At 50.3% G+C, this 11,399-nt stretch overlaps 4 protein-coding genes across 4 annotated transcripts, besides 6 other annotated features; all 4 read left to right on the top strand.

Annotated features, from left to right (window-relative positions):
• Nucleotides 1-1,278: part of a mobile genetic element that runs on past the window's edge.
• Nucleotides 1,279-1,971: 693 nt separating this feature from the next.
• Nucleotides 1,972-2,002: a microsatellite.
• A 328-nt stretch (nt 2,003-2,330) lies between these two features.
• Nucleotides 2,331-2,396: a microsatellite.
• Nucleotides 2,332-2,393: a microsatellite.
• Nucleotides 2,332-2,396: a microsatellite.
• Nucleotides 2,397-3,439: 1,043 nt separating this feature from the next.
• On the top strand, nt 3,440-3,913 carry ACLA_075410 (serine palmitoyltransferase small subunit family protein; the record flags this gene model as incomplete). The annotated part of the gene is made up of 1 exon (XM_001275927.1): nt 3,440-3,913. One exon carries the CDS (start codon nt 3,440-3,442, stop codon nt 3,911-3,913), a length of 474 nt encoding a protein of 157 aa, XP_001275928.1.
• A 1,321-nt stretch (nt 3,914-5,234) lies between these two features.
• Nucleotides 5,235-6,952, top strand: ACLA_075400 (rhomboid family membrane protein; the record flags this gene model as incomplete). Its single annotated transcript, XM_001275926.1, has 3 exons — nt 5,235-5,712; nt 5,786-6,807; nt 6,872-6,952. The coding sequence occupies 3 exons, from the start codon at nt 5,235-5,237 to the stop codon at nt 6,950-6,952; spliced, it is 1,581 nt and encodes a 526-aa protein (XP_001275927.1).
• Nucleotides 6,953-7,768: 816 nt separating this feature from the next.
• Nucleotides 7,769-9,550, top strand: ACLA_075390 (DHHC family palmitoyltransferase; the record flags this gene model as incomplete). The annotated part of the gene is made up of 2 exons (XM_001275925.1): nt 7,769-7,967; nt 8,052-9,550. The coding sequence occupies 2 exons, from the start codon at nt 7,769-7,771 to the stop codon at nt 9,548-9,550; spliced, it is 1,698 nt and encodes a 565-aa protein (XP_001275926.1).
• Nucleotides 9,551-9,984: 434 nt separating this feature from the next.
• Nucleotides 9,985-10,025: a microsatellite.
• A 119-nt stretch (nt 10,026-10,144) lies between these two features.
• On the top strand, nt 10,145-11,053 carry ACLA_075380 (ubiquitin-conjugating enzyme E2; the record flags this gene model as incomplete). Its single annotated transcript, XM_001275924.1, has 1 exon — nt 10,145-11,053. One exon carries the CDS (start codon nt 10,145-10,147, stop codon nt 11,051-11,053), a length of 909 nt encoding a protein of 302 aa, XP_001275925.1.
• Between the last annotated feature and the right edge of the window lie 346 nt (nt 11,054-11,399).

Raw genomic sequence — 11,399 nt, 5'->3', positions numbered from 1 at the left:
ATATACAGAATTAACTACTATACCCTATACCACTGGGTGAAAGGCATATAGCAGCCATAATCTAAGGCTTTTTAATGATTCTAGAAGCTAGATGAAATCCAAGAGGAGGTTCTCTATGATCAGATTATATATTAGATAGAATCTGGCTTCCCTCCAAGCTATAAGATGCTTAGGGATGCTGTAAATCTTCTATATAAGTAGAATTACTAGTAATTAGACATTAAATTTAAGCTAGTTAGTGTGCACTGGCACATAAAATTCTTTAAATACTATTATAAATTTAAGCAGACATAGGAATCTTTTCTAGATAAGAAACACATGCTTCAGGCGTAGCCTCAGATTATTTTATCTTTTATTAAGCTCTTCAAGTATATAATAGAGAAATATCATATCTTCCATGAAGATATCTAGAATATAGATAAGAAGGGATTCTGTATGGGTGTTCCATGCTATAAAGAGAAGGTAATCATATATTAAAGCTATCTCTGTATATAGTAGTGCCATACTACTGGCTCAGATAATTAAGAATAGGCTACTATTCTGGAATGCTATAGTATGAATGGGAAGCATCTCTCACTATATATCATCTTTAAAGGGAAGCAGATCCATACAGGCTAGCTACTTTATTTTATAGATCCTAACGCGCAGATTAGTGTTTCTTTAAAGGGATATAGTAATAGGCAGCATGCTATTAAATAGCTTTAATATATCTTTATTCCCTAGATAAATATAAGCTGGGTGATGCATACAGGGAAGAAGATAGATTAGCTATTATAGCTGCTGCTAATTAATGGGCATGAATCTCATCTTTTATTTAGATTTATATAGATCTGTTAGGATAATCAGATCATCCTAATCTATATGCCACTGCATATATCTCATCTGCTTCAACCACTGGATCTGTGTGTATTCAGCCTGCTATCTTATACCTATTTAATAGAAGTTAGGAAGCACCTACGTGTTGGCTAGGTAAATATTATAAAGGAAGACTTTTTAGATGGCCTCTTTACTACCCAGAATGCTTTAATAATATCTACCTAGATCTCTGCAGGCTAGAGAACCTCAGGTCTCTAGCTAATCAACCTAAAAACAGTGATAAAGCACGCGAAATAGGCTCTAGAAGAGGTAGATACTACTTCTCCATCTCTAGAGCCAGTTACCTCTGCCCTTAGCTTTAAAACCCCTATATCAGAAGAAGAATGCCTCTCCTATTTTCAGTAGATATAGCAGGCATCACCTACTACCTTACTAAAATATAAGAAGTATCTTACTCACCTACTTATTAGTAAGTTAAATAGCATCACCCTTCTTTAGAATAGCTATTATAATCTACTTAGTACTACTATTACCTCAAAGAATCAACGCTCACAGCGCTCTAAAGGGAAGTTTAAGCCATCTCTAGGCTGTGTCTGCAGCCTAGATAAGGCCCTAAAGGCCCGTGAGGCCTGGGAGTTAAAGAAGAAGGAGAAAGATAAGAAAGTGAAGGCTATAGAGGCCTAGAAACTAGAGTAGGAGTAGAAGAAGAAGGAGGAGGAAGAGCAAAAGTAAGAGACTTAGGCTACTTAAAATTCTATGATAAACATACTAAAAATAAAGACTTCATAGTCTTCCCTGCCTACTCTGCTATCTAACTACCCTTCCTATCTATCTTTAATGCCAGCTCCACCAGCTCTACTGCAGATATTACTGCCGCAGATGCCTCTACTGCAGCAATTAGCTAGCTATATCATCAACCACTTCTCTCAGTGGGAGGGAGAGATGGTAGCATTTATAGAGATTAACTAAAAGTGCCTCTTTGAAGCAGAAGGAGGCTCTTAATCTATAGTTAATCTAGAGAGATATTTACATATCTAGACTTTATGCCAGTCAGCACTATATCCACTGCCTAGTTCTCCTTATTTAACTCTGGATCTAGATAGGCATTCATATGCTCCTACCCCCCAGTGGCTCCCACTGCTCACTACACTAGCGAATCCAGTGAATCCAGTGAATCCAGTGAATCTAGACCATGCGAATAGCTTCACTTTCATGCTGGATAATGAGACACAGATCAAGAAAGAGTGGGTAGATGAGGCTCTATAGACACCTTCTCACCTGGCTAAAAAATACCATCAGAACATGTTGGAAAAATTGGATATTAATCCAGACTTTCAGTATATCTAAATATGTATATTTATGTTTTTATTTACTAGGTAATCCAACTAAATTAATAACATTGATGGACTTGATATGAAATGCAAGGAGTAAAGATATATATTTTAATGTTGAGATGAAAATTTTGCGGAGTGGTATCATGTGCCGGAAGGGGGTGATTACCTCTATGTACTAATGTAGTAGACTAGTAGTAGTAGACTAGTAGTAGTAGACTAGTAGTAGTAGACTAGTAGTAGTAGTAGACGCAACGATCAAGGAACGAGAGAAACCCGAGAAATGGACGAAAGCGGATGCTGCCGAGAGTTCCACCAATCTGACCATCACGATGAATTCAATGAACTAGTTGATGATGATGAACCTTCTGAAAGAGCTTCAACTGTACTTAGTAGTCTAGGACTATGTAGAAGAGCAAAGAACAGCCGTTTGAATACTTTCTCTACGCATCTAGAGCTCTGCCGGAATCAGCCACACCATCAGTTCATCGTGTTAGTGAACTTGGTGGCGGCTGTCCCTATCCGCGCCCTACCGGTTTGGCTCCCTTTTCTCCAATAATAAGCATCAGAGGGATCATGTATGGAGTATCCATTTTAACTACTACCTATCCATGTATCTATGAAGATTGGATCATTGGAGTATCTATAGGAAGTATCCAACTACTGCTTCTCTTTCTTCCTTTTTTCCCCTTCCCTCCAGCATCATCACCCAGTCTCCTCTCATTTCCTTCTCTGTACCACTACTACTACTACTAATATTTCTATCCTGTTGTCCCGGTCTCTCTGTCTTTCCATCGTTCGTCTTAAATAGAAACCCTTGCGCTCCCTTTGGCGTCTTCTCAAGTGCAGCAATTTGATCTTAGTGTTTCTTTTTTTTTTTTTCCCACTTCTCCAGCGAACCCCTCTTCCGGTCCTTCCGGGACTTCGCTCGTTAGATTCATTACTTGACTGTTTTGATGCCTGCTTCTCCCTTGAAATTCATCTTTCCCCAAATTCACCCAGAGAATCGCTCTCACCCCCATCGTACTGCTAGGGACCCTCGCTTAACAAGTGGCTGGAAAAGTAGTCGGTACAATAAGGCCCACCAGAGAAGGGACCGCAAGGGAGGGAACAGCACGTTTGAAGCGCGAACCTCCTCCAAACACCTCGCAAGACCTTTATAAAAGGACGTGACAGGATCGCTCTCCCCCCGATAGTCGATTTGTTTGATCTGTCTGTCTCAGAAGAGCCCCGAAGGGATACCAACAGCAATCGTCAGCGGGAAACAAAAACAGAAGCATCCCCCGACCACCATGGCAACGGAAGTCCAAACCTTCTACACCCCTGCCACCACAACGCACATCTCATCCCATGCTCCGGTTGCCGTCGATGAGTTCCTCAGCAAATATTCGCCCACCATGGCGCACACGTCTGGTACACAGACCGTCAGTCATCTGCTGATGAAGCACCCTCGTCGCAATGTGCTGCAGCGGTTCGCCGATCGCGTCTACCTGGAATACTACCGCTACGAGGTCACTTTCGGACTGTACGTGATGACTCCCGGAGAAAAGCTGGTTGCCAACACCTTCGTCATCGTGGTGCTGTCGCTCCTGTTCTGGGCGCTGCTGCTTTACTTCCCATCGCTGCTGTACCAGAAGCTCAGCCGCCTCGTGTGGCTCCTCACCGGCCACAGCGGTGCGGAAATGGGCGCTGCTCTAGGCATCTATGACACACACGTCAGCCCTGTGTCTCCAGTCTTTGCTGCTGCGGGAAGCCCATCGTCGTGAAATGATGACGGGTGTCGCTGTATGAATTACGCCGCAACGACGGTGTGTGGTTGACTGATACTGGGGAAGTCAGTAAACGATGGGTAGGCCATCTTCCCGACTAAGTACTCCCCTTCGATCTATCGCAATCTGACCCAACCCCTCTTCGCGATAGATTTCCCCGGTGCTTTTCTTGCTTGTTTCCGGCGTTCGAAAAGGGGAGGCGTTTCTTTGGATGATCATTCGCAACCTATGGCGACGCACGGCTCGTCGTATAGACTTAATGAATTAGGAGGAAACGGGATACTAATGTGAGCAAGAGTACTTGAAACGGCTTTGAACGAACGGTGATAATCATGCGTACTCGGAGCTCGGAGGCTCGGGGACTGGTGGATTGCTTCTTGGCTACACTCGGGTGTCTCTTCCGAATTTGGACCTTCTGCACAGCCGATGTTTTGGACTTTCAAGACGGACTGGGGGGATTCTCAGTCCGATCATGTCGATTCCCACTGCATTCTCTCTCAGATGTCTGTCTTTTGATTGCTGTACAGGATAATGGCTTCGGGTTCCTAGATGCGCAGTAATGCTTAATATCAAATAACCATGAGATACCGGTACGAATCACTCCGCTGTAGGTGGTACGCGTTTCATCTGCGCAAGACATTGGATGCTGCCAAATGAGCGATCAGACGGTGGTCTGGGGGGAAAAAAACGTAAACAATCAGAGACACCTTGATTGACATATGGACTGTGGAGAAATAATACTACTCGGGTCCTGTCGTCGTAATCAAAGTTCGATGGAATAATATTAATACCTTGGTTCAGTGGTTGCAAGTGGTGACTGGCGATGCATTATGATCGGCGCCAAAAATAGTGCAAAAGTGACTGCCTAGAAAGACAACACGACGACACTTCGACTAACTCTCTCTCACTCTCTCTTTTTTTTCTTCATCTATTTCATCAATAATCGTCCATAATAATACAGTCTCTACCACTGTTTCTCGTCGTATTCTTGAATCCCTCTAACCTCACTTGGAGTCGAAATACCCTTCATCAGTCGTTTCTCCTACGATCTAACCTCCTTTTGCCCAAGACAGACTCATTACACTAGTAGGGAGTTCATCGGTTTCAGCTCGTGGCTGTGTGGCTGTGGCCTTCATCATTCAGATATCAAGGCCCAAAGGCCGGAACCCTGCCGGGAATCAAATTACCGGTGGATATTGTTGATTTAAATCATCGGTTGCAGTCGCTGCTTGTTTCTTTCAACCCATCAACAAATAATCGCGGAAATCCAAACCCCCCATTTGCGCTCCATCCTCACTGCCGCGGCTGTCCATCCAATATGGCGGCCCACGGCTATGGCAACAATCCCCCTACCTATGAACAGTCCTATCCTCCAACAGACCCCGTCGACCGCGTCTCCCCCTCACCATCGAATGCCCACGGCTACAAAGGCCCCAACGCACACCCCTATACAACCACCGACTATGATCCGCACGAGCTCCGACACAGTCAACAATCGATCGGCTCCGATCAGGGGGCACCCTATGTTGCAGGAGGACGGTTCAACGAGGCGGATCAGTATTCGGACAATATCCCATTAAAAGCGAATGCCCAGTACTCGAACGGACCTCCGCCGCCAGGATGGATGCAACAGCCGACACGCTACCCTCCGTCGCCGGAAGCGATGGAAGCTGCAGGGCCTCCCGGGCGCCCTGTGAGGCAGAAGAAGGGGTTCTGGAAGAAGAAGATCGCCTGGGTGACATATACCTTGACGGTTGCCCAGATCATTGTCTTTATCGTTGAGTTGGTGAAGAATGGTATGTGCGGAATCGATTTTTTGTCGGTTGGAAACAGGCTCCTGGTCATCGTTTTACTGACTCGCTTGAGTAGCTCAGCTTACAGGTTCGCCGATCGAGCTGCACCCCCAATTCAACCCGATGATCGGCCCCTCGCCGTACGTACAGATTAATATGGGAGCGCGCTACACGCCGTGCATGAAGAACGTGGACAAGATTCAGAATTCGCCCGTGGAGTTCATGTTCCCCTGTCCGAATGCTACATCCACCACCGACTTTGTCTGCTCTTTGTCGGAGCTGTGCGGCTTCAATGGAGTCCCGAACCCGGTCCCCAAGGGCCACCTCACCGATCGCCCGATGCCAAACCAGTGGTTCCGCTTCATCATCCCCATGTTCCTCCACACCGGGATCATCCACATTGGGTTCAACTTGCTGGTCCAGATGACCATGGGGGCCGACATGGAACGGACAGTCGGATGGTGGCGGTACGCCTTTGTGTACCTGGCGAGCGGTATCTGGGGTTTCGTGCTTGGAGGCAACTACGCGGCTCAGGGAGAGAGCTCGTGCGGCTGCTCGGGCAGTCTTTTCGGTATCCTGGCCCTCTATATCTTGGATCTGCTTTACACCTGGAATGAGCGGGCCAGCCCGTTGACCGAATTAATCATCATGGTAATCGGCATTGGCATCTCTTTCGTGCTGGGGCTACTTCCGGGCTTGGATAACTTTTCTCATATCGGAGGCTTCGTCATGGGCTTGGCCTCGGGTCTCTGCATCATGCGCTCTCCCAATGCCCTTCGCGAGCGCATCGGTCTTGCCCGCAATCCATATGTGGCCATGACCGGCGGCGCTGGGGCCAGCACCGAGCCGGAGAACAGCAAGATCGCCGACCCGGGCTCGAGCATTACTGACTTCTTCAAGGGCCGCAAGGGTCCCAAGTCGGCCGAGGTGACTGGCCCGTTGTCCTTCTTCAAGGGTCGGAAGCCTCTGTGGTGGGCATGGTGGTTGGTGCGATTGGGAGCGCTGGTCGCAGTCCTCATCGGCTTCATCTTGCTGATTGTGGACTTTTACAAATATTACACCTCGAACTGCTCATGGTGCTATAGGCTGAGCTGTCTGGTGAGTTTTTCTATTCTGGTTGAATGAATGGTCTGGATGATACTGACCTTTGGTCTCCTCAAAGCCGGTCAACGATTGGTGCCAACAGGGTGAGATTACGACTATCAACGTGACAACAACGACCGGAGGATCATCGCATCATTAATCATTCTCCCGTGATTTGGAGCAGGGACTCGGATGAGATCCTCGAAGTGGATTAGGTCTCACCAAATCGGTGCATTTCTCATGATTGAATACCCGGTCAACTTGTGTACAGAGGACTAGGGTCGGCCACATTTGATGTCCTGACATATATTTGGCGTTTCTGGAATTGATGGTATATTTTAAGATGATATTTCTAGTGTGACTATACCCAGGAGAATGTCTATATCAATCCCTTCAAATAGAGCAGCTTTCCGGTGAAGGGCGTGATCCACCACGAGGACTCAACAGTCGACGGCCAAGCCTCGTAAGCTCACGTTTGAGAGACCATACAGCAACAGAACTGCACAGCTATCCAGGACTCTCGCTGTTCTGTTTGTTGACTGACCAAAGGGAGTTCCTGTATCCCCAATGTGGCTGAGTCCATCCACGTGTAATATTACGTATGCCGTAATGGCTGTGCAGTTGCATCTGGTAATTACCGATACAGCCCAACGGTTAACAGACATCACAGACAGCGATACTATTATTACTATTATTATTCCCTTTCCCCCCCCCCCCCAGGCTCCAGTTCATCCGTTCGCTTGCTTATCATCCGGTCGTTGCTATTCTTCTTTCTGCATCATTCTTCCTTCTGAGCAATCGTACTCTTTACACCATCTTCAGTCCGACGTTCCACTCCATCCAATCGAGAGAATCCCTCCTCCTTCCCGCTCGATCCCCTCGCTTCTCACATCGCTCAACACCGCTTATCTCCCCGATTCCTAGTTTCGCAATGATCGCCTCCGTATAGATTCTTCTTCGGTATACCGCTCTCTCGATGGCGACTCTGGCCTCATCACCGCCGGCGTCCCCGTCGTGGCCTAAACGACGGCCTCGGGCTTGGGCCCTCCGGTGCGAACGGTACTGCTGCGCCGCGGCGTCGTACTTTCCCCTGGCGTTTGTGTATAGTTTGACGACGTGGGCGGTCTACGTGGAGACTAGCGTGGGGTTGAAACCCTCCAAGAGTATCTGGATCGGTAAGTGGATGGATATTTGGTCCCGGGGGATGAGTGAACCGGGAATGATGGTCGCTGACGCGGGGGGGTATCACGGGTTCACAGGACTGCCGAGAACGATCGTGGGCGTGCTGCTCTACATCTTCCTCAACGTCTCGTATACGGTGGCGGTGTTTACGGACCCTGGGTCGCCCTTGACAACTCGCACGCGCGGCGGCCGCCAGCAGTACAGCGCGTTGCCGGTGGCCGAGCTCCCCGAGTTCACGGCATACACGGTCAACTCGACCGGCGGGTCGCGGTTCTGCAAGAAATGTCAGTGTCTGAAGCCGGACCGCGCGCACCACTGCTCGACGTGCAAGCGGTGCGTGCTGAAGATGGACCACCACTGCCCGTGGCTGGCCACGTGCGTGGGGTTATACAACTACAAAGCGTTTTTGCTGTTCCTGGTGTATACGTCGCTGTTCTGCTGGGTGGATTTTGCCGTGGCGTCAGCGTGGATCTGGACTGAGGTGCTCAATGATACCGGGGACCTGGATTCGATCTTGCCGGTGAACGTGGTGCTGCTGGCGATTCTGGGCGGGATTATTGGCTTGGTGCTGACCGGCTTCACGGTCTGGCATATCAGCCTTGCGCTCCGCGGCATGACCACCATCGAGTGCTTGGAGAAGACCCGGTATGTGTCGCCGTTGCGGAAGGCGCTGGATCGTCACCGCCATGAGCACAGCCGGGGCCACCATGGGGAGAGTAACGGGGCCAGCCCGGTCTCGGACAGCTTTGGTCATCGACTACAGGATTACGGGCAGCGGGTCCTCGATGCGCATGCCAATGCGATTCCGGGGGTCACTCGCGCCGAGGAAGGCGAGGAGCGGCTCTCCCCGGCACCGGGACAGCCCAGGTACGAGCTGCAGTCGGCTGACCGTCTCACCCCGGCGCAACAGGCGCTGACGCGGTCTTATGCCGAGATGGAAAGACAGCGCGAGCACGACAGATACCAGGACTATTTGAACGAAGAGGACAACGAGAAGCTGCCGCATGCGTTTGATCTGGGGTGGCGCAAGAATCTACTACATCTATTCGGACCTCAACCACTGCTGTGGCTCATCCCTGTCTGCACGACCACCGGCGATGGGTGGTACTGGGAACCGAGCAGGGAGTTCTTTGAAGCACAGGAACGCAGGCGCCTGAAGAGAGAACAGGATACGGCCGACGAGCAGCAATATTACCGTGATCTGTACCAGCGCAACATGGACAACAGTCGAAGCTGGCTGGGCCCTGACTCTGCGACGCCGACATGGACGCCAAACCAGCCTCTGGACAGCTTCCGTGACCCGGAACGGCCCACTACGGGGGTGTCGATGCAGACACTTGCGCCCATGTCCCCGCGACCCAGACCGGGCGATAGTGACTTTGAAGACGCTGCTGATGAGGATGCCGGCCTTCTCAATCGAGGCCCGGAGACACTGCCCTCTAGATCAGTGCCGGTTGCTGATCGTCGGCGGTCAGACGCAAACGGGCCCGCCGGCCGGTTGCGGAAACCCGACGAGACAGCTCCTGGAGCGCCAAACAGTCGAGAGCAATCGGATGAATGGCGAGACTGGGATTAATCTGTTTCTTTTTTTGCACTTTTGCAGTCGGTGTTTTTGGATATTAGCCGGTGCACATGGGTTAGGTCGTATATACTTCTTTTTGAGGCCGTTGTGTACTTGATGGTCTTGGCGCAATGATTGTACGATAGTCCTCTGGTTATGTTCTAATGGAAATCACTATCACAATATATCATGAGCCTATATAATGGATAGGAGGACTCGTACTTCCCTTCCAGTCTTGACTGAGGGATCTACCACTCTGAGTAATCCTCATTTCTGCCTGAGGCGTCAAGGCGGCGGACTTTCAACGTCACTTCACAAAGCCAAGTTGGCATCATCTCTTCATCTTCATCTTCATCTTCCCCTTTTTTGACATTGAAACCCGCCGTTTGATCGAGCAGTATATATTTATCGGTATCATGTATCCATAAAGCCAACCATCAAGCCGATTGTTGCCAGTTACCAGTCACCAGTTGCCAGTTGCCAGTTGCCACGCAGATACCAGATCTGATAGTCTCACCCACACTCCAACATCACACCTCTCTCCCTACGAAGTACCACAAACAGACAGGCCCCCCCAAAGAAGGGTAAAAAAAAAAAGAAATAGAAAAAATGTCCCCCTCCCTCCGCCGCCTCCTCAAAGAAGCCTCCGAGCTCTCCTCCTCCCCCTCCCCTTACTTCCACGCGCACCCGGTCTCCGACTCCAACCTCTACGACTGGCACTTCACGCTCGCCGGCCCGCCGGCACCCTCGCCCTACGCGCACGGCATCTACCACGGCCGCATCGTCCTCCCACCGACCTACCCGCTGCGCCCGCCGTCCTTCCGCTTCCTCACCCCCTCCGGCCGCTTCGAGGTCAACCGCGAGATCTGCCTGAGCATCTCGGGCCACCACGAGGAGACGTGGCAGCCGGCGTGGGGGATCCGGACGGCGCTGCTGGCGCTGCGCAGCTTCATGGACGCCGAGGCGAAGGGCCAGGTCGGCGGGCTGGATGCGCCGGAGGAGGTGAGGAGGGAGTTGGCCGGGCGGAGCCGGGGGTGGGTGTGTGAGGTTTGTGAGGGGCGGAGGTCGAATGAGGAGGTTTTGAGGGAGTGGAGGAAGGTCTGTGAGGAGAGTGGGGTGGTGGTTGCGGAGGATGAGGGTGAGGGTGAAAGCAAGGGTGAGGATGAGGGCGAGGGCGAGGTGACTGCGCCGGAGGTGGTGTCTGAGGAAGACTCTGCTGCTCCGACTCAAACCCCAGCTTTGCTCGCGACAGAGGAACAACAACCACCCCCATCAACTACCTCATCAAACCCATCATCCGCGGCCGCGGCCGCATCCTCGCCACCACCTCCCTCGTCAGACCATGCAAACCCAGCTCCGCCAGCTCCTACGCCAACCATCCCCCTTCCAGTCCCTGCAGCAGCAGCAGCGCAGTCCCAATCCTCAGATAGCTCCTGGCTCGACCGAGCCATCCTCGGCGTCCTCATCGCGCTAGTCGTCATGATCATCCGACGGATGGCCCGGACGGACGACATCTAAACCAACGCCCATCTTCTCTTCCTGGGGGGGGCTAGTGCTCCACGACGGGGCTGGTTCCCGTTCTCGTTCTCGTTCTCGCATCTTGGATATTTCTCTGGTTTTATAGTATCTTGGGTATCACATGACATGGGCTTTTTTCTGTGTATCGGCGCTTTGTGTGTGGATTTGAGCGATGGTTTTGGGATTTGGATTGTTTGGTTTCGTTAGGTTACGTGACTTGGTTCCTGGGGGTTAGTTAGTTAGCTGAATATGATATATGACATGGTCTGGCTGTTTGTATTTGTCAGGTGAGTACGGAGTAGTAAGTACAGGATATCTTGATTATTTATTTCTTACACCTGAGTAT

This window comes from Aspergillus clavatus, genomic scaffold, assembly GCF_000002715.2.
Source record: "Aspergillus clavatus NRRL 1 1099423829791 genomic scaffold, whole genome shotgun sequence".
NCBI lineage: Eukaryota > Fungi > Ascomycota > Eurotiomycetes > Eurotiales > Aspergillaceae > Aspergillus > Aspergillus clavatus.
Note: the sequence above shows the minus strand (reverse complement) of the source record. Positions and strands in the feature narration are given on the sequence as shown.